This window comes from Tauraco erythrolophus, chromosome 12 (genome assembly GCF_009769465.1).
Source record: "Tauraco erythrolophus isolate bTauEry1 chromosome 12, bTauEry1.pri, whole genome shotgun sequence".
NCBI classification, from domain to species: domain Eukaryota; kingdom Metazoa; phylum Chordata; class Aves; order Musophagiformes; family Musophagidae; genus Tauraco; species Tauraco erythrolophus.
In genome coordinates this window covers 14182500-14209942 of record NC_141476.1, presented here as the reverse complement: position 1 = coordinate 14209942, position 27443 = coordinate 14182500, and the positions used below count along the sequence as shown (strand labels likewise).

Sequence of the window (27443 nt, the reverse complement as noted above, 5' to 3'; positions counted from 1 at the left end):
TTTTGCCAGGGAAATGCATCTCTTCATACAAAACAGAGCATTTCTTACAGAAGACCACTGTAAAACTTGCTCACAAGTTAACTGATGTCAAAGCTATGTCCGTATATATATCAGTCACGAACCAACGCTGGTATTCTGTCACATAGTAATTACAGATACAAGACTTAGTCTTTAAAACACCTCGGTAAGATAACTCCGGATGATTACCCTCATGTGACAGGGAGAGAGGGAAGTGGTGTAACTTGCTTCAGTCAGGTGAGTCACCAGCTGAGCTGGTGAAAGAACTGACTGAACCCCGTTGTAACTGAAATTTGCTCACCCTCCCTACAAAAGAACCTAGAACAAACAAAAGCCTCCTCACTTCAAAAATCTTTAATTGTTTGTAATTTAATACCAGCCTTTTCCTTTATCTGCTTTTAAAGGTGAAACATGATCTGATACAACATAAAGAAAGGTCTCCATAGCAAGACCGCACAATAGTTAATCATTTGCTCTGCTGGATGACTTCGTGTACTTTCTAATCAGGTTTTATACCAAGTTTATCTGGCCCCAAAAAGGGAACAGCCTTTTTTTTTTTTTTCCCCCTGCAGTAATAAACGTATCTAAAAAGTTACTAATCATCTATTAAAACGCAGAAATGAAATATCAAATAATTTCAGAGTTGAACCAGCTTGCAAATTCGAATACAATGTAAAGTTTGGCTTTGCTTTTGTTAGTTTTAAGAGTGAGAATTTTATGCAGCCTCTTGTTTGACACATGGTATACTTTAATGTTTTTAAATGAATGGAAATCTGGACGGATATTCTTGGTTAGCAATTTGTACATACTCAAGACCTCCTAAGAGGCCTCTCTTAAAATATGAATTGCTTAACCTGCAGGAATAATTTACAGTACAATAACTTTAGTAAAAACGTACTACTCACAGAGGGCAATTCAAGAATATGCTCTTTTTCAAACAGTGCACAACGACCTGGTTCAATTCCAGCAAGCCCTCACAGTAGTTTTAAGCATTTCAAAGTTGCCACCAACCTGCAGCACCAAGCCCAACCAGCCTAAGAACGCGGGAAGTCTGTTAGAACTGATTATACTTTTGCTTCACAAGGGGAAAAATTGTGGTCAGCAACGTTTTTGGTTTTTTTTAAGACACAAGCAGGAACACCTGGGCCTCAGCTGGAGCTGCCACTGGAGAACACAAAACGCGAGGGAGGTGGGGACGGAAATACTTTCCTCATACAAGCCCCGGGAGGTGGTGGAGAACGATGCCACAGGGATAAAAGCAGACTCCCAAAAGGTGGGCGCCAGGTGACAACAACAAAGGGCAGGAGACGCCGCCATCGCGAGAGGGACACTGCGGCGTCAGCCCCACCGTGGTGCCGTCCCCGGGACAGCCGCCCGCCCGTGAGGCGGCGGCGGCCAGAGCAGGGACAGGGCCGGGAGGAAGCACCGACTGGTCACACAGAGCGCGGAACTGCAAACGCAGAAAAAAAAAAAAAAAAAAAAAAAAAAAAATTAGTTTGCTTTTTCCCAGCAACTTGACAGCCATCCTCGGCCCGCGGCAGCTGCGGGCCGGCCCTCAGTGTGGAACCGCCCCTTTCCGCCTCCGCTCCCACTCACCTCCCCGAACCGGGGGCGGCCCGACGCAGCGGTGACGGGGCGCTCTCCCGAGAGGAGGGAGCCCGCCCGACGGCGCCTCTCGTCCGCTCCTCGTTTCACTGACAAGGGGGCGCGGAGCCGCAGCCCCGCCCGCCGGACAGCCGCCACGCGCGCGCGTGTCGGCAAACAGATGGGCCCCTTCGCCAATAACAAGCTGGCAGGCTGCGACGGAGAACCAATAGAAAGGCCAAGCGGGCAGCGGGGGGGCGGGACGTCCGGCGCGGAGACGCCCGTGTTGTGACTAGGGGGGAGCGGGAGGGGTCCGGTCAGCTGGGCGTGCTGCGGGGTGTGGGAGCTGCAGCGGCGCGGAGTCAGCCCCTGCGGCCGCCATGCCCGGGATCGACAAGCTCCCCATCGAGGAGACGCTGGAAGACAGCCCGCAGGTAGGAGAGGCAAGACGCGGCCCGGTGGGGGGAGGCCAGATGGGGCGCGAGCCGTGGGCGCCGGGCCTAGCGCTGCTCCCTCCCGCCGCATTCCCGCGGGGAGACGTTGGAGAGTTTCGGTGGCGGCGCGGCAGGGACGCTGCGTGCGCGGCCAGGTGCCTTCCTGTCCCCTCGCCCCCGTGGCGCGGCAGGGCTTGGGGCGGGAGTCGCGGCGCTCGGGCTGTCACCTTCGGCCGTGCCCGCTGCGACACGTCGCCCCGTCTCTGCGGCCCCTTCTTTCCGCTCAGGCGTCCTGCGGGCCGACGAGCTGCTCAAAAGCAGCGAGCTCGGTAACAGCTCTCCGGAGGTGCTGCGCTTCGGCATCGGGCGTCAGGGGCGCAGCGTGCCGTGGTTCCCTCGTTTCCCACCCCGCGCTTACTGTCGTGATTTGTTTTGGAGACCTCGCGTTGACAAAACCCGCCTTCCCTTCTCAAGGCGATTTTTCTTATCTTTGTCTTTTACTAAAAGCGCATTAAGGTTTAATAGATACATGTGAAAGGCGGTTATTGGATGAAGTTATCGTGGCGGTTGTGGGAGTTTGATTGATTGAGAGGTGGGAGCCGCATGGCACTGAGAGGCCTGTAATTGCCCGGGTGTCTTCACTTCCGTCTGTGCGGCCTGACCTTTGTCGGCGATGCCATGTAGCGCTTTGGCGTTTCTTTCATACTACTATTAAGCAGGAAGAGCTTTATTCAGTTGCACTGGTTTCTCTTGCTGGCAGCAACAACAGCAGGTACTTTGTACTGCTGTTCCTGGACGCCAAAAGAAAAGTTTGCAATATATTTTCTTTTATTGCATCCTTTCGAATTAAGATCCTTGTTTTGCTGCATTGTTTATGTAGATGAGCAAGACTTCCTGCATTGTAATAGCATTGCATTGGTAGTTTTGATTCTTCAGCCATAGGTAAAGAAACTTTCCCTTTCTTAATAGGGAATTTTAACACTTAAAGTGGCATTTTAATAAATCTACATCAAGTGGAGGGATGACTTAAGAAAGGCAACAGAAGGAAGCCATGCAGAAAGTGTATCATTGCTTTCCAAAGGACGGTGCCCCATCTAGCTCAAATACTAAATATTAAATGAGCTCTAGCCTGTAGTATGGTCTCTGGCCCAGTGATAAACCTGATGTATTCTCATGAAGAGAAAAAGTTTTTGAAAGTGTTATAATAATGGTAATTAAACAAAATTATCTCTTGAAGGTCTGTTCTCAATCTATGGAAGTCAGAACAGTTCATTTTAATAGGAAATGTCAAATATAAGATAAACTTAGGATCCCTAAAAAGTACAGTGTAAGGTTCTTTTTTCCGAGCACTTAAGACTGGAACATCATTTGGGAACCACATGCAAAAAAATTACTATTAATTATTGGAACATAATCATAAATTCTAGAAACTTCTGTTTGAGGTTGTTTGTGATACAGACGAGCAAAGCCTAACTCAGCCCAATGAGTTTGATGTGCTTAAATTATTAGGTTTGCCAATACCATCTTCTATTTTTGGTACAAAATTTTACATCTTTCAGTCAACCTAATATTTCTGGTGAATTCCGGCTAACACTTCAGAAGAGCGTAACAAGGACTCTATAGTCTTCTATTACATTGGTTCGTTTCTGTTATTTTGAAATCAATTGGCAACAAACGTTGCTTGAAGAAAAAAGAAACCTTCCTTTCTTGAGGAGTTGCCGTGACTTTCTGATTGATATGTTCATCAGTCTAGGTCTTGGTTTAGTGCTGATCTATGGACAGGAGTTTTGCACCTGCAGACATGTTCCAGACGCTAACTTTCAGGTATATGAACATTGTATCAAACTTATTCTGCATCTGAGGGAAGGAAAGGCTTTTCTAAAATGGCGAAACCCAATCATTTCCTCTTGTGGCAGGATAAAAATCTTAACCACTGTGTTTTCAGATGTAAACCAAATGCCAAGTTTACGTTGTCTTTTGCTATGCAAAGCAGTGCAATTTAAATATGAAGTTAGGACACGCATTACAGACCTACTCAGTGTTTGTGTATGTATTTAGAGAGAGTTTCTGCTCAGACTTCTTTGCATTCCCGAAGCATTGCACAACAAGAAAGCCAAGAGACTTGATAGTACAGGCTCTATCTCATGCCACTGACATTACTACACATATGATGGGATGATAGAAGGCTCAACAGTTCACTGACTTCTAACTAGGTGGTTTCTTTGTGCAGCTTGTCACGGGTAGTTTCCAGTGTACCTCCTCATATACGTGGGTTGAAAGCATCTTAAAGAACATCAAAAATGATACAAAGTTTTACTAGAAACATGAGTAAACAATTCTTCTAATTTTTTGCAAAGCAGTAGTCTGCCATAACTTGTTTACAGTTTCAAGTTATTTTCTTTCCATCAATACCACACAATGTCAGTTTGAAGTCCAGCTATCAATAACTGATATTTTTACAATAAAATATAGAAATGCTTTTATTCTACAGTGTTCAGTTTTAAAGAGTGAGCATAATCTAGAAACCTGACATGATATTCCTTGAAAATTACAAGTACAGGTTTATTTATGTTCAAGTTTAAAGGTCATGAGTATATAATTCAGTGGTTATGGTACTGTGTAATTTTGTCTTTTCTTTCATGTATGTCTCCTTTAATGAGAGAGTCACAACTAGTGGGATGAACACAACATGTTGCCAGGCCTGGCAAACATTTGAGTTCTCCTCCACCTCCTTCCTCCTCTACCCACTCTTTTCCACTTGTTTTATAAAGTAGAACCACCATTAAAATGATTTGTTGTGTTGATGATGCTGTTTGATTTTTTTTTTTTTTGTATTTAAGTATCTTGTAGGCATTATATGATATTTGTGAGACAGCCAGGCATCTAATTCAAGTTAAATAAAGCATGGTCAAATAACATACTTTGTACAAGTTTAATATGTACTCCTTGGTTATCATTAAAAGCAGAAAATCAGAAAAGTAACTGAAAAAGACCTCCATGCTTCAAGGGGAAATGGACTAAAGTCTAAGTCATTTCAAGGCAAGTCTTCAACATAGCAAGAACTCCTGATAATAAAACCCCCACAATCCATATGTAGTACAGTCCAATGCTTTTTGCTGTTCTCATCAGAGAGGTTTTCCTGACGTCCGGACTCCTTGCGTCAATCTTTCATTCTTTTCCCAGGTTCCCTAAGTTCCTTCCCTTCCTCCTTGAGGAAACTACAGTTATTTAGCCTAGGGAAGATTAAGACACAGAATTTCCGATTTCAAGTGTTTAACAATCATATTTTTTTTTGAAAAAAAACCCAGTTATGTACCTAACAATTCTTTCCATTTGCTGCCTGGACATTAATTTTCATGTAAACCTAAAACCAAAGCACAGTCCTCTTGCTAAGATGTTACTAGAGTTAAAGGATTTATTTTTTGGGTCTTGCAAGCGATACTCTTGTTTCTACATCCAAGCACCTCAACCAGTATTTTTGATGAGGAAAAGCAAATGTAGCCTGTGCAGAGTTATAGGTACATGCTCTGCTCATCCTCCTTTTGGGTTTTTGTCTTGGTGGAAGGAAGCTATTTAATATCCTGGTGGTGAGGAGTAATATTGCTTCCAAGTGCAAAAAGGATGCAAGGACACTGAGTCAGTGTCTTGTTTAAGTTTAAGGGCAAATTATACCTGAGCAACCTGATTGCCTTCTCATCCAGAGTCATTCGTTCCATCATGGGGAAGAGTAGTGGATGTCATTTACCTTGACTGAAGCAAGGATTCTCACGCGATCTCTAGTAACGTTCTTCTGGCCAAAACGGCGAGGTACAGACTGCGACCTGGGTGGAGAAACTGGCTGGGTAGTTAAAGAGTAGTGATCAGTGTTTCAAGTCTAATAGGTGGACAGTGATAAAGGTTTGACTTTGAGGTGGATACTGGTAAGCACCTTCATCAGTGTTGCAGGCAGTGCAATAGGATGCGTAGTCATCAAGCTTGTGGGTGACACCAGCTGTGGAACAGACTGGCTGACAAGCAAGGGTCAGGACAGAAGGACATACCTTCTCACTCCCTTTCACCGTGGAGTGGTGAGGGGGAGAAACATGTATTTTAAGAACAAGATGTAGGTTGTACTGGTTTGGTTTGGCTTTTAGTTTCTCGGCCTTTTGATCACAGAATTGACTGTTGTTGCACAGGTGAGTTACAGGACCAAGCACAGCCAGCAGCTCTCTTCGTGCAGGATGAATGGTACCAGAAAGTCACAGCCTTTGTCGTGATCTGACTGCAGAAGAAATGTGTCTACTTGACACGCAATTAAATACCAGTCACCTTTAACCTTTTCCTTAGGGGTGTACCATAGTGGGTCCAGTAGTTGCCCACAGTTCCAACTTTTTTATATGTTAGTCTGTCTCCCTTGGTCCTGTCTGAAAACGGACTTGTATTAACCTGGAGAGAGGCTGACAGTAGGACTGGTGCTGAGCTTGGATACCTGTAAGATTCTCTGCCATGCAACAGGTATCGTTCCTGTAAACAGTGTTGGAGGGTTTATAAACTTTCCAGTAATGAAACCTGAAACAATGCTATTTAACTTTGAAATTCTGGTACATTTAAATGCTGCTTTTCTACCTTGACATGTTTTTTTGGCTGTTTCATTTTTACAGACCCGGTCTCTGCTGGGCGTATTTGAAGAAGATGCTGCTGCGATTTCCAATTACATCAATCAGTTATTTCAAGCCATGCACAGAATCTATGATGCACAGGTAGTGTTAATGAAATTCTTGAATATATTGTAAAGCTTTTGAACCACTATTCATGTCTTTTGCTTTTTTTGAAATTATTACAAGCAATTTTTTTAAAAAAACTTTTATATTCTTTAAATGTGGAAGTGAAGTAAAATAAGAATTAAATTACTGTTTTTCTATAGGAGAGTGGTAAAGACTAAATTCTCATGATTTCTCTTGCAATAGAATTTCTTATGACAAGTAAAAAGATTTTCTAGTCTTCTAGTAGTTCTATTGTATTTCTCAAGTGTTTTTAAAATGTTTTCCATCATGATCTGAGCATGTATAATAGTATGGATCAAGTGAGATGTTTCACTCGTCCTCTATAAGTAACTGCACTTTTAAGCCAAAGGCAAAATCTGTTTTGTGTGTTTTTTCTGAACAATTGAGTTTATGGCTTTGTTTTTAATTTGTGTATACTTGAACTGTTTCACTTTTTTTCTGATTTGTTACTTTTGCTTTCCATATTTTATTTTACTGTTGTTTTACTTTAATGACTAGTGTGTTGTAGGTTTGCTGCTATGTAGTTTTATTTTACTGCTTGTCTATTTAGCTTTTAATTTCTGTACTTTCTCCTTCAACTGCACCATGAAAAATGAAGTTGTTCCATACCATGAGTCTGCTAATTAGGTCCTGTCTGTGTATGACCACAGAGCAGTTGGTGACCAGGTAGTAGTGAGGTTCATTGTAATCTTTTCTTTCCTTTACAGACAACAAATTCCTAATACTTGGTAACTCGGGCAGCTAATTTGAAATTATTAAATGTAAATATGCACCGCATAACATGAAATCGATGCCTATAGTACAGGCTCTGAGTTTGGTATTTGTAAACACTGACTACCTGTAACTCTCGATAACGTTAGAGAAGTGGAAGGGCAGGATGCTCAGGTTTTTTTGGAAATCTGTAGTCAGATTGTAAGCTCCATGTCTGTAATAGTTTCCTCTTCAAATATATGATTTATTTAATATTAATTTAAATCAAAAAGTAACAAGCTTGTTTTTGTTGTTTTGGGTTTGTTTTCTTTTAAATCAGAATGAATTAAGTGCAGCAACGCACCTGACTTCAAAGCTTCTGAAGGAATATGAGAAACAGGTACTGTGTAAATAATTGTTGATTTTGTGTGGTCAAGACTGTGTATTTTTGTAGTCCTTTATCTCCCAGAGCACGGTGTAGAATGTATTTAGGTTTGGTCCAGATAAAATGAACTGCTGTAGTTGGTGGCTCGAATCTTTGCCAAAAGAATCTACTGTCTTCATATTAGTTCTTCCAACTAAACCAGAATGAAGTTCCTCTGACCACGATGAATATTAATAAGTTCTGAAATATTTTACTTTTGGATCAGGGTTTTGGGAGTTGCTTAGGGGGGTGGTGGTGTTTTGTTTTTGTTTTATAAACCTGTTTACTGTTAAGTGCTTTAACGTTACTAGTCACAATTAGGGCATGATATTCGTGTTTGTTAGCAGTTACGGATATCAAAATAGACACCAAATATCCTTATTTCAATTACAGTTTGGTACATTCATTTAGAAGAAGAAGGGGGGAACTAACAAGCTGGAAGGAGGTGGTCAACATTTTTAATAAAGAAATTTATTTATTTTTTTTATATTTCCAAGTGTTTTATGTATAGCTGCTGTGAATTAAAAGACAAATTAAATAAGCACTGGACCTTGTAATGTATTTTTCTGATTTGTCCCCTTTGGACTGCTTTTTTTCTCAGTCAAGAGATTAGCTTAAAAATACACAACTATGGTTTAACTGGATTATTTTTTTTCAGTTGTGACTATTTTGCTCATACTTTTGCCTCCATCAAGGCATTATAGAAGTAAACTCCTTTGGGTGGTTAAAAAATTTCATGTAATCACATAATTTGAGACGTAGAAATTTAAGATGAACATGAAATATTGCTTAATTTTTGATAATTTTAAAATAATTTGCAAAGCTGGATAAAAATCTTCATAGATGTCAAGTCTGCATATTTCTTGATTTTTAAAAATTAAAATCTATTAATTAATTTATAAAATAGATTAATTACATAATCTATTTAAAATGCATTTTTAAAATGAGAATTATTATGTCCTCCTCAAATATTCCTTCCTCACAGGACAATAAAGAAGTGCTTCAGTGTATCTTAACTGTATAATATTTTAAAATAATGGAATACCTGAAACTTTCTTAGACATGCTGAATACAGTTTTGTGAATGGCAGAAAACACTGCAAACAACGTGCCTCCTTTTATCTTTTAGCGTTTTCCACTAGGAGGAGATGATGAAGTTATGACTTCCACTCTACAGCAATTTGCAAAAGTGATAGATGAGGCAAGTACTTGTATTCCTTTCACTTACTTTGCTAAAGTTGTCAAGTGTAGACTTTAACTTGCTTAATTATTCCAGCCTTTTTTCAGACAGCAGGTGCAGAAATGGCATTCGTTTGTCAATAAGGTAACACTTAATTGTACATTGCAGCATATATTTAAAGTTCTGTGAGATAAAAAGATAAAGTATCTTGAAGATAAGAGTCAGTTCAGCAAAATGAGGGTATGTTGTTGAAAAAGAACGTAGTTTAACTTACTGTAAATGCAGCCCCAAACCATTACAGAGTGGCAGTTAGAACTGTTGTTCAGGAGGGTGTTTGTATTGCCTGATTTTACTTACCTGACTGACAAAGGAACCTCCTGCTGTCTGTAGTAGAGACAGAAACTGACTCTTAGGAAATACAACCCGCACCATTGAGATCTGGATCAGGAATTGATTGAGTGAAATTAATGTCTACTTACCTTGATTTGATTTGATTTAGTCTCAGCACTGTTTTCCTAAAACTTCCTTCTTTCTCTTGTCTCTTACAGCTCAGCTCTTGCCATGCAGTCCTTTCAACTCAACTTGCTGATGCAATGATGTTTCCTATCACCCAGTTTAAAGAAAGGGATCTAAAAGGTAGAGTGCTTGACAAATACTGGTTTTGTCAACAGCAGCAATAACAAAAACGTGGCATTTAATCTCCATAGCTCTTTTTTCGCTAAATAGAATACGCCACTTATTTTTCAGCTCTCAAAGGTATGCATCTCCACTTTTAAAAAAATGTAAGTTATTTCTATTCATGAGAGTATTACAGTTGAAGAACTTAACACTATTACTGTTTAAAAAATATTACATATATTATGGAAGCACTTACCTTCCATTCAAGATGAAAATTTTGTGGTTACTGTAAACATTAGGAAAGAATGATTTCAGGTAATTTTACATGTTCTGGAAATATTTCATATATATTATAATACCATGACATCCAGTATAATGGCTGGATCAACTCAAAAGGCAAAGTTCCAAAGCTGTATTACTTATTATATTATTAAGATTTAGTAAGGTAGTTCTTCAACCCTGCTGGTAATATAGGTGGCTTCTTACATGCAGGGTAAGATCTCAACTTGTTATTCTTGTAGCAGTTGTATCTTATTCTGCTTTGTCTAAAATAATACCTAATGTGTCTGATATGATAGATTTCACTTGAGATGCTGGAGTGAATAGACTAGTGTGGCAAACGAGCTTCAAATATAAATGATAAGAGTTAAAACCAAAATAACTTAAATCCTGAATGTGAACACCCTACAGTGGGTCTACCTGACATATGAACATTTAAGTCTATAAATGAAATAAAAATTGCAATTCTTCCATAAGTCTTCTAGATTTTTATGAATCTTGGAAAAAACTTCTTTGGCAATAGCTTGTTGCAAAATTGTGGATTAAATAGACTATGCTATTTGAGCAAAGGAGCATGAGTATCTCGAGGCTAATATTATTCCTCAGAACCTGGAAAAATCTCCTATTAACATTTACTGAAGAAGCATCCCTGAGGTGATAATCACAAATTAAATTTTCCCACTGGAAGTTTTTAACCACAAACTGATGTGGTATTTAATGACACCACACTTGTTTGTGGACTTCGTAGGCACTTTCTGTAAAGCTTTTCCATACTTTTTTGTCTTTGCTTTACCATAGAGTTGAACATAGCTCTCCGCTTGTTTATGTTGCAATATGACACAAAACCACGATCAAGATCAGAACAAGTGCTAAGTGCTGTGCTGTTTTCTGTTCCGTGACACAGTGAGAAAAAGTAACCATCTAGACCATGACTAATTTTAGGTGGGAGGAATCACATGTGTTTGGGGCTTTCCTTTGATCCAGTGGTACTTCCCCATCTCCTGTGCTTCCACTTCCTCAACTCAGACCAGAACTTTGACCAGAATCATAGGTGACGCACTTGTATTGACCACGTCTTTCAAAGTCTTTTGAAAAGAAGTTCCTTCTTAACTTACTACAGTACAGTACCTTTTCTGGGAAGCCGGACAGCCACGTAAACGATACTCAGGCCTGAAGTAGGAGCAGACTTTCCTGGCCACAGTAGTGCCTGTGCTGGTAATTCAGTACGGTACAAGGTGTGAATGAACTACAACTGTTTAGTAGTGAAACACTGAATGAGAAACCTTAGTGTATAAATGTTACGTTAATAACAACTTATTTAAATATGTTGTTTTTTAGAGATATTAACTCTAAAAGAAGTTTTCCAAATTGCAAGCAATGGTAAGTGTAAAATACTTAATGTTACAGATAATACAAGACGACAGTATACTGTAGATTATTTACCTAGAAAACTAGTGGTGATATTTGCAAGACTTAAAGTGACTAATTAACGTGTAATTTTTTCAGTGATACTTAGGCACCCAGGTTTCCTTGGCTCACTTGTAAACCCCTGCTTTGTGTACCAAACTGACAGTATTAGTCTTTTTTACAATACTTATATATAGAAATATTAAATCATTTAGGATTATGCTACCAAAATTATGAGAAATAATAAGGTGCTAGCTCACTTAAAGTCAGATTGGATTAATAAACAAATTTTACTTCCCTAAATTAGTTGGGTAGTTCCCTTCCCTATTGTCAGAAGTTACTGTTTTTAGCTCGCTTTCCTATATCCTCATAGAGAACCTATTCTTTAAGGCAGGATCAACTAGGGATTCTGCTTCTCTCAATGTAAATGGCTTCATTGCTTCAGAAGCAAAAAGATTAGATACAGGTTTTCATAATAGAAAGTTGTCTCTACTTACAGGAAGTTTCTGTCCTTTGAAGTTAATGAGATGTTAGGAAAAATTCTAACAATTGGTCATATTTACATCTGGTTAGATTTTTTTTCAAGCCCAGTATTTGTGGCAATGAAGTAATTATAAACAGGCAAGAACAATTCTCAATTCTTACAGGTTTATATGACAGAACTTTGCATTCAGCTGGCTGTGCAACACAGTGTGATATAAAAGGTTTCTGCTCTGTTTCATAAGTCATTAATTTATCAAAATGATAATAAATTCTCTCTTTATCGCTTAGACCATGATGCTGCCATTACCAGATACAGTCGGTTGTCAAAAAGAAGGGAAAATGAAAAGGTTCGTAAAACAAAACACTTAATATAAAGCTTTTTAGAGGAGATAAGAAATATTTTTCATGTAATATATATTTATGATGGAAGACAACGTATGGCAGATTTCCCCTGAAGTTTGATAGTTTACGTTTCAGCAGCATAGACAGTTTGCTTCAGGACCAGAAAGCAGGCTTCCCCAATACATGCCTGTCTTGTAACACTGAGAATGCTCTATGATTAAGATTGTGGTACTCTGTTCAATTTATTTTTGTAAAGAAATAACCACACTTTCCTGGGAGAAAAGAATGCTTTATTTTTTTTTCATGTGTCTCCCATGTATAAATAGAGAAGCGGAATGTAGGGTGAAATGTCACAGCAATCGCTGAATGATAGAGGGTAGACGTTACTGTATTGTTTTTTCCATGCTGGCTATAAAGCTGTCCAGAATTTAGCGGAATACCAAGTCTCAAACATTCCTTTTCCCCCTCCCCCTGTCTGTGTCTCTTTAGGTCAAGGCTGAAGTTACAGAAGATGTATATACTTCAAGGAAGAAACAGCATCAGACTATGATGCATTATTTCTGTGCGTTAAATACTCTTCAGTACAAAAAGAAAATTGCTATGCTAGAACCCTTGCTGGGATACATGCAAGCTCAGGTAACTTCATATTCGGAAAGCTGTAGGTCTGAAAGAAGACGTGAAAGTACTCCATGGAGGTTGATGTACTGAAATCCATTGCCAGACCTCTTTTGCAATCCAAGGAAGCAAATGGAGCCACCACCTCCTGGTCGCTCATACACCATCCTCATCTCTGTCGCTGTCCTAGCTGCTACTGTGAACAGTGTCATTAGCTAGCGCTAGTCATTTCCCACTCAGTACACGAATCTCATCATGGCGTGCCTCACTTCCAGCAGAGAATCTTTGGGAAAGTCTGGGTGACAAATATAAAGGTCTAATTCTACCCCAAAACCCAGATGGCTGATTTTAATGCACTGCCTAAATTTTCATTGCTGGGTGCTTTTTTGCACTTCATCACTAATGGGAATAGCTGATGAAAACTTTCATGCATGCAAGTCCACATGGAAGTGTACCTTCTTAGAAAAGTAACGTGGAGACAGCTAAACCCTTTCCTGTGGCAGCTGTTCTGAGATAAGATAATCATCAGTCATATCGCTCCTGTTTTCAGTCAAGGGCACGGAAGAACTGGAATGCTGAAATCATTCCGGCTTGTTTTTGTCTCATATAATGAGTTCATGATGGGTCTATTTGAGGATGGGTGCAATAGAAAATACAACTATTAAAAGTCTTTGGAGGCACTTAATTTGTACTTTCAGAAGTATGTCATTGGTATGTTTTTTAAAAAAAAAGAAAAAAGTAAAACTTTTTGCAGCATCTCACACTGCCACAGTGTCCTGAGTAGAAATGAACTTCTGAGTACTGTCTGAAAGCTTTCCGAGTGCAAGAAGAGCTCTTTGAAGGACGAAGCTCTGCATGTTTTCGGTAACAGAGTAGGTCGTGCAACCTGCTGTGCAGGTGCAGGTTTTGACAATCTAAGGACAGGAAGGGCAAGTCCTCACAAGTTCCCCTTCTCCTGTGCCTCTCAAATAACCCCATCCATAACACAGCGGTGGGCTCGAAGAAGTATAGAGAGACCTTGGGATCACTAAAAGATCAAACCTTGTTTCTTTTCCAGGGCAGTTTCTGCATATTTCTGTATTTTCTGTGCACATCCTCTTGCCACAATGAAATCCCACTGCAATGTCAGCATCAGCCTTCACTTGCAGACAAAAACGTGCATTGTGCTCCTTATTATTGAGAGGCTTTGGTGGGAATGAAGGACGAAAACAGATTTATCTGAGAAACTTTAACCGCCTGTGGTTTAATCTGTTAATTGCTAATGTAGTTTTATTAATGACTAAATTATCCCTTTTCTTCCTCTTTTTTTTTTTTAAAGATAAGTTTTTTTAAAATGGGTTCAGAAAATCTTACTGAGCAATTGGAAGAATTTTTGACCAATATTGGCACAAGTGTACAGAAGTAAGTTTGGACTATTATCAAGACAATTATTTTTTCAGTTTCTACTTATTAATTATCTTTGTTAATAACACATTATTTACCTTAGTGTTCGCAGGGAGATGGAGTGTGAAGTAGAAAACATGCAACAAACTATAGAGGACTTGGAAGTAGCCAGTGATCCACTGTATTTGCCTGATCCTGATCCTACGAAATTCCCTGTTCATAGAAATCTAACACGGAAAGCTGGCTATCTCAATGCAAGAAAGTAAGACTAACTTGTTACTTACAAATTCCATAACATTTAATTTTGAGAAAGGAAAGCTAAAGAAGTATGCCATTTTTTTTTTTGTTAGCTATGCTGATTTTACATACTTAGTTGAGTAAGTGACTTAGGAGCTATTCTGTTTCTTTGGACTGCCTCAATTAGTGTTAATTTCATTGTTACAATGAGGTAGTGTCATTCAGGTGCAAAGCATAGTTATCCTGATTTTAGCCTAATTTTGCCAGAGTTTTCAAACCAAAAAGAAAAAGTTTATGAGAGTAATTTCACCAGATCGTAACTGGAAAACAATAAGATTGCAGCTATCAGGATTGTCTGTAAGTATCTGTTAAAATTTTGGGATTTGAGTCGATAATAAAACATGACAAGCTTGAGACAGACAAGGCAAAACGTCCTTGACTACAACACAAACACACTTGGAGTGGCTGCCTCAATTTCCTGAGGTAGTCTCTTCTCCACAGGACAGAGCTCTTACTTCTATTTCTTAAAAGTCCAGCAGCTGGTTTTTATGGTCATCAAAAATAAATCGTAACACTGAGATTTTTTTTTTCTGTAATTTATACAATAAGTTCCAAGGAATTTTTTTTAAAAAACGTAGACTACTTTTACAACAGGTTAGAGTAACATGCTCACTGAGTGAGCCATGAATTTCTGTAGCAGAACACAATTGCAGCACCTAATACAGAACACAGCATCTGAACAAAAAGGAAGGCTACACTGCAGGTGTTACTGATTTTTGGTTTCAGATTGTTACTCTTCTGTTATTCTGGGGAAAAAAAAGACAAAAACCCAACATGCTCTAAGCAAAATGTTGGCAGTCTTGTTGAATGGCACAAAATACTTGAAAAATTGAGAAATCTTATGTGACTAAGCTAACTCTTAACACCAAGTTCTTCAAAACTGAGTCTTAGCAATGGGAGTGCGGCGTTCAGAGGTCTCAGCAATTATATCGATAATGGATATAATTTAAATGTGCAGATTGCCTAAAGGAATGCCATAAAAGCTGATCATCAAAACTGAAGTGCTTGTGACTCTTCATTCTAAAGTGGTTCACATAATTTCAGAAAGCCATTATTATTATTATCTATGCATTGGTTGCCCTGCAGTAGGTTTAGCATGAAAAAACCAACAGGTGGAAAGAAACTAATTTAGCTGTAAAGCTAGCCTAAAACAGTAAAGAGAGAAAAAGGTTTTCTTACGTGCCCAGATGGTTTGTTCCAAGTGATTTTCAGCTCAGATGAATACCTAATCCACTAACTGAGAACCTGTTTTTATCTTTTAGTAAGACAGGGCTGGTATCTTCCAGTTGGGAGAGACAGTTCTACTTCACTCAAGGTGGAAATTTGATGAGCCAGGCAAGAGGTGATGTAGCTGGGGGACTGGTCATGGATATAGACAATTGTTCCGTAATGGCTGTGGACTGCGAAGACAGACGGTACTGTTTCCAGATAACTTCTTTTGATGGTAAAAAGTAAGTGTTCTTACATTACTGTTACCTTTAAGTCATACTGGACTCGCTGATTAAGAAGAGAAAGATGATCCACCTTTAGCCCGGTCGTAGCTTGATAGATTTTGGGGGTATTTAGAAGCAAAATCTGGGATGTCCTTTTAACTTTGTAATGTCTGAGTTATTTTTTTTTTAGTTTATCAGCTCTATAATGTACCTGAATGGTATTTCAGAATAAAATTACCATAATCAGTTTACAATTGTGTATTATTGCATTTTATGAGTGTTTAAGTATTACATGGGCACAATTAGGATTTTGTTCAATTGAAAGGAAAACACAGATTATTTCCCCCACCCCACAAATTAAATGTTGACTGCACTCAGCACATACACAGAATCTTCGCTTTTCTTAATTTGTTGTGCATTTTACAAACACGAAAGTGGATTTTCCTGTCTGAATGTACTTGTGAGGCATTTTGAATAGGCAAAAATTGTCTTTTCCATTCTTCTCTTTCAGGTCTTCAATATTACAGGCAGAGAGTAAGAAGGATTATGAAGAGGTAAGCTTATAGGAGGTTCATGTGGAGTCCAGTGATTTTCTGTTGCACAGAAGGAATGCATTCATAACAATAGTTGGAATGCTCATTTTATGTTCTCTAGGTGGTAAGCAGTGAACTTTTAACTCATTCTATCCATAATGACAGGTTTCAGGAAGTCTGACTAAATATTACTGTGTTTAAATCCTAGAGGAAAAAAGATGCAGTTTTGATTGCCACCAGGTCCTTTTCAGTATTACGGAAGAAAGAAAGTGGGGGAGAGGGGGAAGCCTACAGCAAAATAGCTAGCAGTAATGGAATCTCAACAAATGCTGATTCTCCTTCTTCCTGCTCATGCTTTCCCAACATTCTTTCTTCCTACCTGCTTGTCAGGAAGAGAAAATAAAAAAAATACTAGGTTAGGACACAGGTAATGATACAGGCAGTTGAGAAATGAGGAAAAACTGATTTTCTGTGCCCGGTGCATGATGGGAAACATGTTTACACTTCATTAACAAGTTGGATTAAGAAATGTGAAATAATTTGGTTTTGGCTGCTTTCAAAGCTGCTTCACTGTTTCAAAATGGTCGCTAAGTCTGGCGATGCAGATCCAGTTGCACGTGCAGTGGATGAATACCACCTGAGAAACGTCAATATTCAAGTTCTAGGTCAGCAAACTTGTATGTTGTACAAATATTGATGGGGAGAGAAAATGGGGAAAAAAAAGCCTCGCCCAACCAGCAGGGATACCTTTCCCTACCTTTTTTAGCTTCTCTCGAGATGAAAATAAAAAGTTAAGGCTTAAAAAGTTACTGGCCTAACAAAGAAGGTTCTAGTTATTGGAATTTATGTTTTAATTGGACAGCTTCTTACGGCTCTCCGAAGGCTTGCACAGGTGGGCCAGACTGATAGATTCATCCCTTTCATAGTCCATGAATACAGTCAGGTTTGTCCAGAAACAAAGGAACAGATGCACTAAGTGATATGAATATTAAAAAGGTCTGTTTGCTTCATTATTTACTACAGACTTTTCAATAGTGGGCGGGATGGGAAAAAATGTTTTAAAAGTACTGTTGATATAAAAGATGTTTGGACAAGCAGCTGGATAAGGAAATCTAGAGAATTGGTACTTTCAGCCTGGATCCAAATCCCTCTGCAGTCGTCACTGTTACCTTGCTCTAAACCGGCCTTTTACGCTATTTCTAAGGTTTTTAGCTGGGCTGTGTTGGGGTGGCCCTGGTTCTTTTGCTCTGTTGAGGCTGTACAATAGCCCAACCCTGAAACCGCTGCACTCGGATGTCTCACCAGAGGAAGGGAATTTATAGTCAGCTTCAGCAGCTCAAATTTGCGATTTTGGGGGCTGCAGCTGCTGTGCTGTTTTTAGGTAGCTCAGGTGACAGCCCTAACAACAAGCTGGGGCTCAGTGGAACAGCAGAGAAAAGCTGAAAAGCAAGGAGCAGTAGCAGATGGTTTTCCTTAGCCCAGGAAGAAAATAGATTCTAGCTTACAGATGCAAGAAATGGGCAAATTCCATAAAAGGCAGATGGAATTTTTATAATCTTGAGGAAACAGTGTCAACTGCAGTCGCAGAATAATGGAATACGGAGAATCCTGTTTTTTTTTTTTAATTATTATTATTATTCCTCAGAGTCTTGATTTAAGCTTGTTTTAGCTTTGATCTTCAGAGTGACTAAAGCAATTTTTTCAAGAAAAATCTGATATTATAAGGTGCAGCATGCAGATAGTAGTGAATCTAATGACAAGCTGGGTGCCCAGAATACTGGTTTGGCTCCCTGAAGTTACCAAGAACATGGAAGCAGGGCTGAAACTAGCCAACTCAGGTATTTATTCAAGTTTGTTAAAAATCTCTGAAAAATTATTTTTTTTTCTTTTTTTTTTCTCTTTTTCAGTGGATATGCACCATAAACAACATATCTAAACAGATATATCTAAGCGAAAACCCTGAGGTAACTTTACTAAAATGTACAGCATCAGTAATATGTTAAGATGTGGACAGGCACAAATTAAAAAGAGATCAACTGGATCTAATTGGGTAGGATAGAATTCAGCCGGGTACCTCCTACATGTTGGTCAGGTTTTCATGGTGTGAAAGCAAACAGTCCATGGTCTCCTTCATCTAAACGCTTACGTAGAAAGCATTAAAAATATGTGACTCTTATTTTGGTGTAACTTTCTGAAGTCAAGATCCTGTATTTGTGTTTTGTGTATGATACTTTTTTACAAATTAAAATGATAAATATTCGGATAGATACATTTAATTTCTACTAGAGGGAACTGACAATCTTGGGAATTACATGAACAGCAATTTTGTAGGAAAGACATTTTTCACTTCATGGAGGAATTATTTGCCTTTTAAAGAGTTAGAAATTGTAAATTAACGTCACTAATATGGTTTACGTTTATATAGTAAATTCATGTTGATACAAGCTTCCATCGTGATTTTTACTTGCTAAATTAGAAGAATTCACAGCTGTGTTAGTGAAAATTAAGGAATGTAAGATCTCATGAAGGGTTGACTTTGTAAATTCTGTGAATTGCATATAAATTAAACTAAAATATTAAAGCATCTTTTGAGGAACATGTTTTCAGTTATTTTTTTCCCATCTCTCTGTTGCAGGAAATTGCTGCACGTGTAAATCAGTCAGCTCTGGAGGCTGTTACTCCATCGCCTTCCTTTCAGCAGAGGCATGAGAGCATGCGGCCAACTGTGTAAGTTAATGAACTATGGGTCATTTGAAGAGCACATCCATAAAGAGAATCCTGGATACAGTTCCAGGAAAAGAAAACAAACAACAAAAATTTCTATGTTCAGAACTAAATCTTTGATGTGCTACAGGAGAATTTCTTGAACTCACCTTTTTAGCATTGTTTAGCATCCATTGTTAGAAGTAATTCAGATTTCCAGCTGACTAGGCAGTTGTGTTGTTTTGCATCATATGTCTGGTTGGTTGTATGAAATCATAATGAGGTTTTTCTTAAGGTGTCTTCTTTGTGATCTGATCTAGGTGGTCCTGCTCAGGCAGGGGGATTGGACTAGATGATTCTTTGAGGTCCCTTCCAGTCCCTGACATTCTGTGATTCTGTGTCCAGCCCCTGGAAGCAGACCTCAGATTGTTTTAACATCAGTATATGATCACATGAAATATAATACAATCTGATGCAATTAATGCAAGTAGTAACTTTAACTTAAATTTGACTAGGAACGTAGACTCCACTTTTGTTTACTTTACCCTGATCATCTTCAGGTTTTTATTTTTTTGGTTTATATCCAAGTTTTGGAATATTATATTGGTCTTCCATATGGTTCAATTTATTATCAACCAACTTGAAACTAAGATATCTTCGTTTTGATTTTTTGTTTTGTTCTAGACAATCTCGTCCTCCTGCAGCTCGTACTAGCAGTACAGGGTCACTGGGATCTGAATCAGCAGCTTTATCAACACTTTCCTTGGATTCACTTGTTGCCCCTGACACTCCTATACAATTTGACATAATATCTCCAGTTAGTGAAGATCTGCCTGGGCAAGGAAAATCTTCAGGGCAGTCGGGCAGGTAGGAAATGTAGAGAGAAGGGAAAAAAGTCCTGATGTTAATATTATTAATTTAAAACCAAACAAACAAGAAAACCATGTTTAGGCTGCAGCTCCAGAATCCGCATTGCATTTGCCCTGACTCATGTCACAAAATTTGCAGTGGCCAGCAAAGCAAACCAATTTTTTAAACTGTTAAATAGAGTTGTAAAAAAATGGCTTAATTCTGTGCAATAGATTCAAGGTGTAGTTTTCTATTTAGCAGCAGCTTTTCTTGCTTTAACAGCTAATGCTTTTATTTCTGGGTTTATTTTAATCTTTTGGTTTCACAAAGTATTTTCCTTTCCTATTGCTTGCTCACCCAGCAGCTTGGGTTATTTCCTCTTGGAAACTCAAGAGAAATTTGGTAGCCCTGCCTCCAGGTGATGATGGCATACGATGACACTCTTCTTAACCTGAAAGGTGAGTGAAAATGATCTAGGCTTCTAGAGTAATCTCATATACAGACAAGTTAAAATTGTCTTAAGAGCTCTTCCCAAAATATAAAAACATTTTCTCCTACTCGTGGTTTTTTTTTTTATAAACTTCCCAATCAAAAAAATTAATAAAAACCTGTAAATCTGCACAGCGTTTCTGAAAATATATGTAGAAAATTCAGATATTAAGAACACATATTTGCAGATCCATCTGCCCTTAACAACAACAAAAAAAGCCAAAAAGCTGAAAACTAATTTATGTGATTCTAGTCACAATAATGTGTTGTATCCCCCTGCCTTCTAAAAAAATACTTGAATTTTCAGTTGCAGCTGACAGATACATAAGAGTTAAAACTATATATATATTCAACTATTTTTTCACAGTTTTTGTTGTTGTTGTTTGGTATAGCAGGATAATCAGTTGGCTAACTAGATCCTTAAGAACATATTGATTTTAAGTAGACTTGACCTGTATTACAGGAAGTGGAAAGGTTAATACTTCACTAAATTCATGTCATCAGTTTTAATTCCATTCTAGAAAATCATATTTTCGTAGCAAAAAATGATGCAGTTGTGCTCAGTATTTTCAGTTATCCATTACTGTCAGTAAAGAACTGCAGTGTTTGTACAGACAGGCAACATGTTACTTTAGAAGTATTAATTATTAAAAAAATACTACTTTTCTCAGTTTCTGATACTGATGACATATTATTTAAATTTTATTTTTGCCTTTTGAGAGATCTTGTGAGATTTTGCATTTACTGTTCCAGTCTAATCTAAAATGAGAAGAAGAGTCTGAGCAATAAAAGATGCTAATAGAATTTCCCTTTAGTGAATTTACACAGGTCAGCATTTAACGGGATGATTCTGGATTCAGTCCATGTTATAGAAACATTGTGGCAATGCGACTTCAGAGTTCAGTCCAGAACAATTTTATTACCCAAAAGTAGACAACTCTTAGTTAAGACTTCACTGCTGAGATAAGACTGGCAGGCAGTGTGGTGCGTAACTGAACAAGAGACATGGACGTTTTTTCTCTTAGTTATGAAATTTGCTTTTAGAACACCAGCTTTCAAGAGGTGACACCTTCATTACTCCCCTATAAAACCCAATTTGAAGTTTATTGAACCCTTGACAGTAGTTTTTCAGCTACCAGTTAGCTGAAGAGAAAGGGTTTTTTCTTCTTTACACGTTTTAAATAAAATTTCCCCATTTCTCATGCTCTCTTCAGCGTTGCTTTACTACTTTTGAAAAATGCAGACTTGGAAGCCTAGAGTATTTTCACTTTTTGTTGTAACTGATAGCAGTTCTGTCTTTGAGAGCCAGAAATAGCCACATTTCTCTTGATCCTCTAGGAGTAAAACCCCAGTGATGTTTTCAGAAAGCTGCATTTGAAACAAAACCAGTGACTTCTCTTCAGTAAGTAATGCAACAACTTGAGACAGTGATGAGAAGCGTGGTGCTCCTGTGGAGTACTGAAAGGATGAGCTTTTGGTTGTACTTCCTGAAGCTGTTCTGTGAAATTTCATCCTCTGAAACTGTACTTTTTCAGATATTAACAAGGTTTTGACTTGGGCTTAATTCAGATATAAAAATACCATGTGAGCAAAACTCTATGGCAGCAATAGGACAACAATATCTGGTATTTTTCCCATAATTTGAGTGCTCAAATACAGCAGCTTATGTCTGACTCTTGATTAAATTTATGGTTTTTATGATTTATAATGCATTATTCCTCCGGATTACGAGCCTGTGAAATCGTGACATGTTCTTATTTGATGCACCTTGAGACTAATACATTACTGATTACTGATTCTTGCAATCTGACTCTTGGTTCAATGTTTTCGTTTTTAATAGACGCACAAATCCTTTTGGCGAATCTGGAGGCTCAAAATCTGAAACAGAAGGTAAACCAAAATTTTATTCCAATGTAAAATAAAAGTAGAACTTGAGAATTGTTTTTCTATTTTCATCTGTATCTTCTCTCTTCTAATTTAACATCAATTTTAGAACGCTTAGTTACATTTGCAATATGTTAAGACAAGTTGAGCTAAATCAAGCTACTATGTGAAAGTCTGTTTTAAAAATAATTCATTGCATCTTTTGTATTTATTAAACCAAACAAAAAGATTTGGGACTTGCTGTTTAGTAATTGTGCCTCTAACTCATAAGTATGATCAATCTCTTTCCAAGTAATTAGAAGTTTGGAGTTTTCCTGACTGCAGTCCATCTTTGGTTTTGAATGGAAAACCCAAAATGGAGAGTTTACTTTTTTCCAATACTTTTCTTTGTCATAGATTCAATTCTGCATCAGTTATTTATTGTAAGATTTCTTGGCTCTATGGAGGTGAAGTCTGATGAAAGTCCCGATGTTGTTTATGAAACGATGCGTCAAATACTAGCAGCTCGTGCCATCCATAATGTTTTCCGGATGACAGAATCACATTTATTAGTCACTTGTGACTGCTTAAAGTAAGTTTGCTTCCTGACTTCTACTGACGATAACTTACAGAATGATCTTTCACTTTGGTAAAATTGACTTTCTGGTTTGTTTTTATAAACAAATTTTTAGGTTAATTGATCCACAGACACAAGTTACAAGACTACGAGTAAGTAACTTTACATTTTACAATAAATACCCAGCAATGTAATTCTTCTACTTTAAAAGTAATATTATTAGATGTTAGCAAAAATCAGACAGCATGAGCTTTCCAGAGAAATTTCCACTGAAGTGAGGAGATTAATGCGCACATGTGAAAATAGACAGAAAAACACTTGCAAATCAGGTTTGCGGGGAGTGATTTCAATAGGTCAAATAGGCTATTTCCAGTAGTGCTTTATTCTGTCTTTACCTTTGTGGCATTAATTCAAAGCTGCCCCAAAGCTGTAAGGCTGGGAGCATCAACCAAGTGTATGTCCAGGATTTTAAATGTGTACATTTAAGGTTAGGAAAAAACAGTCCTATCAGTTTATAACAGCTGTAGTAGGGGCTTTCAGAATTTAAAAACTTATCCTGTGATAAGTCCACCCTCTTTCAGGTATAAGAATGCAGAATAGTTTTCTTGTAACAAGATAATGAGGATAAGTGGTTTTTCGGTTTTTATTTCTTTTTACTTGTATAATTCATGAGAGCTGAACTAATCACAGTAAGGGCTTTGGAGAAGCAGTGCCTTTGCCTGGCACCAAACATCGCAGTCTGAGTCACAAAGGTAGTTTGTATGAATGATGTCTCTTTAAGGAAAATAAAAAGGGGTGTGTTCACACTTAGAAAGATGACTGGATCGCATCACAAATGTAGTCCCCTTTTCTTAGCTGGAGGGTATTTGTAGAAGTTTTCCTGTCTTTTGAATAATTTAATCCTTGCCTTCTAATCTACTGTTGGTGTTTCGTAATTACATATTTGGTCAGGTTGTAACTTCTGGTGTAGCTGTGCATTTATGATGCTGAAGTAGTTCATGTGCAGTATATTGAAACTCCATATGGAAAATATTTGCAACCAGTTTTAATATCTCCATGTTTGATCCTTTTGGCAGTTTCCTTTGCCCAATGTAGTCCTGTATGCTACACACCAGGAGAATAAGCGCCTTTTTGGATTTGTGCTTAGAACTTCAGGAGGGAGAGTTGAGAGCCACCAAACTTCTGTCTGCTATATCTTTGAATCCAATAACGAAGGGGAAAAGGTACTGGCGATGGTTGTAACTGTATCAGTTTTGAACCTGACGTGGGTGCCAAGACATTAGATCCATGCAAGCTGTCTAAGGGATTTCTGTGGGAGAGCATTTTGTTTATGTATGGAAAACAGATAAGCCTGACAGTCTAAAGTACCTGCCAGTGCTTTAATATGCTATCATATCTAATTTGGGAATCTGGCTTAATTTTAAAGGCACTTTTATTAGAGTCTTTTTGATTATTTCCAATCTGTTTTGTGTTTAGATTTGTGACTCTGTTGGACTGGCAAAACAGATAGCTTTTCATGCAGAACTGGTAAGAATCTTTTTGGGGTGAGGGATATTTGGGAATGGAAGGGAGAGTATATTCAATATGTGTAACGGAATATATTCTGCAAGATGCTTATAGATGCAGTAATACTGTTGGGGTGTATTTTAAGGGATTTTTTTTCTAGAATTTGAACCCAAGATAAAAAGACTGACCCATGTCTACTGTGGATTGGATTCAGCCTGCTACCTCTAGCAAACATACCAGTTCTTTAAAAGAAGAATAATCAAACCAGTGGTATAACAGTTTTGAGCAAACTCATGTAAATCGGTAGTGGTGTATCAAACATCTCAGGCTGTTGTTCCTTTATTTACATTTTTGCCCTTTAGGATCGAAAAGCATCAGAAAAGCAGAAAGAAATAGATAGAGTCAAAGAGAAACAACAAAAAGAACTGAATAAACAAAAACAAATTGAAAAGGTACATTTCATCATTATTTCTTAATATACTTTTTTTTTTCCTACCTACTTCCTTTTGCAGTTTTGTGCTCCAAGCTCCACTATCATAGTCTTTAGTACAAGTTCATAGAAGGTTATGGAGTTACATTAATTATTAGAAGTATTTCTTGTGGCCATTGAGCAGATTTTGTATAGTTTTGTATAGTAGTTTGTAAAAAGAGCTCTTCTGAGGAGATAAACCACAGAATGTCTTTATAGGAATACTTAAGAGCTGTGCTTGAAGAAACACTTGTCACAGGCCCGAAATAATTTCTTTGCTGGGGAGAGTTCAGTTGCACAGTGAGGAGGGGGCTGCAGGGAGTAGGCTGTAGCCAAAGATACTTGTTCTGACCTGCTGTGGTTTGTGGGTTATAGGTACAGATGTGTTAATGTGTCAGATGTTCCAGTAACCAACTACTGAAATGTAAATGTTTTGGTTCCCTGTTCAGTCTTTCAGTTCCCTCTGTATAGAAAGCTGTCCCTTGATAGTACTAAAAGAAAGTTTATATATCATAAGAATGGTATCTTGCTTCAATTGTAGGTGGCATTACAGTTACTATTATTTTTCTGATTTTCCAACCTCTCCTTCTGAAATTAGGACTTAGAAGAGCAAAGCCGGTTGATAGCTGCTTCCAGCAGATCGAACCAGAGTGGTGGTGAAGGACAATTTGTAGTCCTTAGCAGTAGCCAGTCAGAAGACAGTGATTTAGGAGAAGATGGAAAGAAGAAGAGAGAATCTGAAGCCTAAGGTTGCCTACTTTATTGTAATTGGAATCACAGATGTATCTGGTGAAATGGCACAAGTTTTACAAGAAGTGAAATGTAGGTGGAGGGTCCGTTGTATTATACAAAAGACTTCACAATATGTAGACTCTATTATGCCTTGATTTTTCTTTCTCAATTACGTGATTTCCATTTTCATGTCAGTATAATTTCTCTTCTGTATGCCAGATAAAGCATGGTGATGCTACCATGTTTATTACAAAATTGTGTTTTCTGAAGGCTTCTCTACAGTATGGAAGAAACTGTGGGTGGTTTTTTCCCTGTACCTCTCTGTGCAATTGATAGCTCTTGAAGCAAAACTTTAAACTCTCATTGGACTTCAGCAGTGCACTGAAATTTGTTCCTTACACTGCTGTATGGAGTACACCTTGCTGGAAACAAAAGTGGATGTCCTACTAAGACAGTGCTTAGCTTTACCTAATCGGTTGCACATAACTGTTGTTAAATTTAGAAAGAAAAATTCTTATTATCATCAGTGAGATGTGCAACAGTTCTAGACAGAAAGATCTTATTTTTTGTTTCATATTGCACTATATGATACTGTTGATTTTTTTTTTGTGAATATAATGCTGAAAGACTTCTTTCAACAGGAGAAAACAACGGTCAGACCTAGAGAAGAGCTAACGAGAGGCAGTTGCACTTTGCTGCATAAGGAATGTATAAAGCATTCCTTATCGAAGGGTTAGAATAATGTCTGTGTTCTTGTAGCACAAGTGCCATGTTCTTGGTTTTTCCCCCAGTATATGTCATAAAAAACTGTAGGCCTTTGAGTTCACTTTTTATAAAACATGCTTAGGGTTGCGGGAATATCTGGAATTCCATCATTTGAAAAACCTTCAGAATATGTAAATGCCTTGCCCCCAGTACACTACATTACTGAAAACGAGTCGAGGCGCCTTATGTATTTTCACGGAAATTGATTTTGCAAACAGAATGTAGTAGCTCTGAAGCAAGAGACTATGCTAATCCGACATCCAAGAGTCAATCCTGTAAAGTAGTCTCTGTTTACAGTTTGTAATCTGAGCTCCGTGTTCCATACCCTGTGTAATATTTATTTTGTATAGTACTAAATGTGCATTCACCTTTTGATCCAGAGAGGAAACTTGAAGAGAAATATTTATTTTTGCACTAATTACTATAAATACTAAAATCCAGTGGAACAGAAGATATCTCTAATAGTGGCATGAAAATAACAGGAAATGTAGAAAGAGAAGAATATACTTCTACTCTAAGTTATATTATAACAGTTAGGAGTGTTTTACAGTTCGGAGTGTTTTACAGTTCTTTGCAGGCCATTTCTGGTGTTCAGGAATGGAAGCAATTTTCAGAATAACTCGCCCTCAGCTGCTGATGGCTTAGCCCTCTGTAGCTGGAGCTGCTCAGTGCTGATGAAGTAAGCGAGGAATCTCAGGACCTCTCTGCTAGATGTCTGAGGTGCACAGAGGGATCAGTATCCTTAGCGCTCCTCAAGCGCTAGCGGCCCTGTGTTGGCTAAAGCAGGCAGTTTCTTCCTGCCCTTTATGCTGGAGATGTAAATTCCTGTGCAGAAGTTCACTACACCTGCTCCTGTCGCAGGAGAGAAAGGGGAGCAGTGCCTGGGGCTGCTACTGCAGCATGAGCTAGAGCAGCTCCTGGAGCAGATGTTTTTGGCACCACGGCCGATGGAAGAGTTCAGCAGCCTTGGAAGGGGTCACGGTGCCCCTGCCTTAAAGCAGGAGGTGG

At 38.4% G+C, this 27443-nt stretch overlaps 1 protein-coding gene across 2 annotated transcripts; it reads left to right on the top strand.

The window, feature by feature from the left end:
• The first annotated feature begins 1964 nt into the window (after positions 1-1964).
• On the top strand, positions 1965-26981 carry APPL1 (adaptor protein, phosphotyrosine interacting with PH domain and leucine zipper 1). 2 transcript variants are annotated; one of them, XM_086618837.1, is made up of 22 exons: positions 1965-2036; positions 6677-6775; positions 7830-7889; positions 9042-9113; positions 9641-9728; positions 11328-11369; positions 12168-12226; positions 12711-12857; positions 14155-14237; positions 14323-14481; positions 15779-15967; positions 16461-16503; positions 18390-18446; positions 19118-19209; positions 19870-20052; positions 22364-22413; positions 22804-22978; positions 23079-23115; positions 24040-24186; positions 24440-24490; positions 24832-24921; positions 25537-26981. In XM_086618837.1, the coding sequence occupies exons 1-22, from the start codon at positions 1983-1985 to the stop codon at positions 25684-25686; spliced, it is 2127 nt and encodes a 708-aa protein (XP_086474963.1). In that variant the 5' UTR covers positions 1965-1982; the 3' UTR covers positions 25687-26981. The 2 variants fall into 2 exon arrangements, with proteins under 2 accessions (XP_086474963.1, XP_086474964.1); XM_086618838.1 differs by lacking the exon at positions 11328-11369.
• The last annotated feature ends 462 nt before the right edge of the window (positions 26982-27443 follow it).